At 42.0% G+C, this 3292-nt stretch overlaps 1 protein-coding gene across 1 annotated transcript in view; it reads left to right on the top strand.

The window, feature by feature from the left end:
- Window positions 1-236: 236 nt before the first annotated feature.
- LOC139654144 (serine/threonine-protein kinase SBK2) overlaps window positions 237-3292 on the top strand; it is a 4193-nt gene continuing 1137 nt past the window's right edge. Inside the window, exons 1-4 of the mRNA XM_071531191.1 lie at window positions 237-254; window positions 1880-2024; window positions 2210-2412; window positions 3103-3264. Coding sequence (XP_071387292.1) covers window positions 237-254; window positions 1880-2024; window positions 2210-2412; window positions 3103-3264 — 528 coding nt within the window. The remainder of the gene's footprint in view (window positions 255-1879; window positions 2025-2209; window positions 2413-3102; window positions 3265-3292) is intronic.

The following is a 3292-nucleotide window of genomic DNA, read 5'->3' as shown; positions in this document are numbered from 1 at the left end:
TGGGCCCCAGCTGTGGTGGAAACACAAACTCCACCAGACAATTTAAAGATCCTGTTGAAACAGTGTGTGTGTGTGTGTATGTCTGTGTGTGTGTGTGTGTGTGTGTGTGTGTGTGTGTGTGAGAGAGAGAGAGAGGGAGAGCGGGAGGGAGGGAGAGAGAGAGACCTCCCCCAAGGATTTCGTGAGGCTATTAACAGATATGTTTATACCCATGGATCAGTGTTGCCAACATCGTCATGACGACAATCATCACGGTAACGGCTGTGATACATTCCAACAAGCGACCAGGCATTCCATTCTGAAAAGCAGAGCCTTGACCTCCGTCTCTGTTTTGTATTTATCACAACAGGAGAGCAAGGAGCTTCCCTGTGACAGTAGAAACATTTTGGAATGGAGAACAATGGTTTAACTTGTCCATTAACATGCATGTATGATTTTTTTTTTACGTCATGCTTCCATGTTTATATGCAACTTTGCACTGCAATCAAAATATCCATATCATGATAACAACATATTTACTCATATCAATTCTAATATCAGCATATCATAATGACATTTCTTATAATTGGGATATGAGCTTATCTGGGTTGCAGGACGTGGTTTTTACATGCATCTAAAAAACATTATGTGTCATGTCAAACCCATTCCGAGATTGAAGCTAATTTCTACACATTTCTCTGAGGCAGAAATAATCTCATTGTTTTAGTTAAACCTCAGTGGGCAGAGCCAAAGAACCACAGTTTTTCTGGCTAAGTAACATTAGACTGAAGCTCAGTGAAAAAGACAAGAGGTAAGAGAGGAGGAAGCTAATATTATGAAGCCTAGCGCTCTGCTGCTAACTGAAAAAATACAATCTATCCATAGCCTACAAAGTTATCTAAGTTAGCAAGTTAGCCTAGCTGACCAAGTTCAAACTAGCTATACTAGCTTATAGCTGTCTAGGTAAGCTAGTTAGCTGACTTGAATGCCATGGTCATGAATGAATGAAAAAGAAAAAGTCATTTCTGGTTCTTTTTTTTTATTTATATATTGACCAAAGTTCCTTCTTCACCATTCAAGTTTTCCAGTTAGCTAACTTGCACTCACTCTGTGGTTCTTTGGCCCCGCCCACTGAGGTTTAACTCAACCAATCAGATTATTTCTGCCTCCAGAGCAGCTCTGCCTCTGAGAAATGTTTGAAACACACTGAATATCACTAGAGATGTTCCGATACCATCTTTTCCTTCCCGATACCGATTCCGATACCTGAACTTGCGTATCGGCCGATACCGAGTACCGATCCGATACCAGTGCGTTAAAAAAAATATATACATTATTATTATTATTTTTTAACAGCTGTATACTACTAACCCTGTATGGATGTGATATGATTGCTATCATTGTTGTATGGCCTGGCTCAGGTTAAACCCTTTGTAAAACATGAACAAATACATACAGAGAATGAATGCCATAGAACTTTATTATCTAGTTTGACAGTCAGTCATAACTGAAAAAGAACATAAATAAATACATCTAGGAATAAATAACAATTCCTTTAAAAAAAAACTGTTAAAGTGTAGCCACAATTTAGTAAAATAAAAGACATTTAAAATTTTAAATAGTACAGTAACAGTATAAATTTAGCATATAAGTATAGATTTCCAGGAAAACGGCCGTTTTATCTGGGTGAAACTACTTTAAAGTTGATTTTTTTCGGGGCTAATAAATTACGTGATATCGGATTGGTGCATAGACTCACATACTCGCCGATACCCGATCCAGCATTTTAGGCTGTATCAGAGGCATTTCCGATACTGGTGTCGGTATCGAAACAACTCTAAATACCAGCTGTCAAAAGGTTTCCACAGTGTTTTGATGTGTTCCCGGTCTGTGTGTCCAGGCTGCCACCAAGCTCCTGGACGAGATGTGCCACCTGGCGGCTCAGTCTCTGACCTCCCTGGACACGTCGGAGCACTTCCAGGTCCTGAAGCTCCTGGGCGAAGGCTCCTACGGCAAAGTCATGCTGGCCGTACACAGGAAGAGAGGTGAGGAACGAAACTGCGGCTTGCTCACATTCTCACGGCTTCCTTTCGCAATATAGAGCCCAAACTCCATGTTGATGTTTTACCTTTTTATCTAAAATGTGTGTTCATTCTCACTTTCCCATTTCATTGTTTCCTTCTGTCTGTCCCCTCCTCTCGCTGCGTCCCTCCCCCCTTGTATCTTTCAGGTACTCCGATGGCTCTGAAGTTTTTCCCTCGTGAATCCACCTCCCTCTTCTCGTTCCTGCGGGAGTACAACCTGTCTCTGTCATTCTGCACCCACCCCTCCCTGACCAGAGCGCTGGGCATCGCCTACTCCACCCCCGCTCACTACGTCTTCGCCCAGCAGGCCAGCCTGTTCGGAGATCTCTACGATGTCATTGTGCCCGAGGTATACAGTAGTGTTGGTCCTATGCCACACAGGAAGTGATGCATTTTACATTTTCGGTTTGTTTGTAATAAACAGAAGAAGAAGTACTGGGTAGTTAGCATGAGCAGCGATAGCCACCATGGCTGAACAGACAAAGAAAAGAGAAACTCAAACTGCAGCAACAGAAAATCCAAGCTCCGCCCACACTGTTTGATTGACGGGTGATCTCAGCACCAAAGATGGAGACAAAAAAAAAAATTGGGATCTCACAGATTACCGCTTTAACAGAGTTACAAAGTGCTATGTACAGATTAAACAAATACAGTTTGTTTCTTGCTAATTGCTCATTACTGTCCATATAATTTTATATTTGCTGAATTATTATTATGTCAATGAAATTTGGGAGACAAATCCGCCTTGGGTCAAGGAACAACTGATTAGATTTTGGTAGTAATCCAAATATGTGATTATTGTTAGATTTAAATTAGATGATTATAATTTATTAGGCATAACTATGAACCTTACAAAGATTGACACTTGATTCAAATCATAAAGATGGGTTTGAAGTGATAGGAATGATGTGTTGGAGAAGTAGTATTTCAGAGTTATAGTTGATCAATTAAACATTTTTATAGCTTTTTGAGAGAATACCGAGGGCTGAGTAAAACTCTTTCTCTGTCTTTGTGTTTCCCACTCATCCCCTCTCTGCAGGTCGGCATGGAGGAGGACTGCTGTCAGAGGGTCGTGTCCCAGCTGTGCGGCGCTCTCTCCCACCTCCACTCCCTCGGCTTCGTCCACAGAGACGTCAAACCCGAGAACGTCTTCCTGTGCGACGCGGCCTGCCGCTGGGTCAAGCTGGGAGACTTCGGCATGGTCAGTACAGGAACGGAAATGTGGGGAC

Source organism: Centroberyx affinis, unplaced genomic scaffold (genome assembly GCF_046629955.1).
Source record: "Centroberyx affinis isolate AG114_WGS23_722 - 3 ecotype Tasmania unplaced genomic scaffold, CSIRO-AGI_Caff_v1 ptg002052l_1, whole genome shotgun sequence".
NCBI classification, from domain to species: Eukaryota; Metazoa; Chordata; class Actinopteri; order Beryciformes; family Berycidae; genus Centroberyx; species Centroberyx affinis.
The sequence above is the reverse complement of the archived record's forward strand: the minus strand, read 5'-3'. Positions and strand labels throughout refer to the sequence as shown.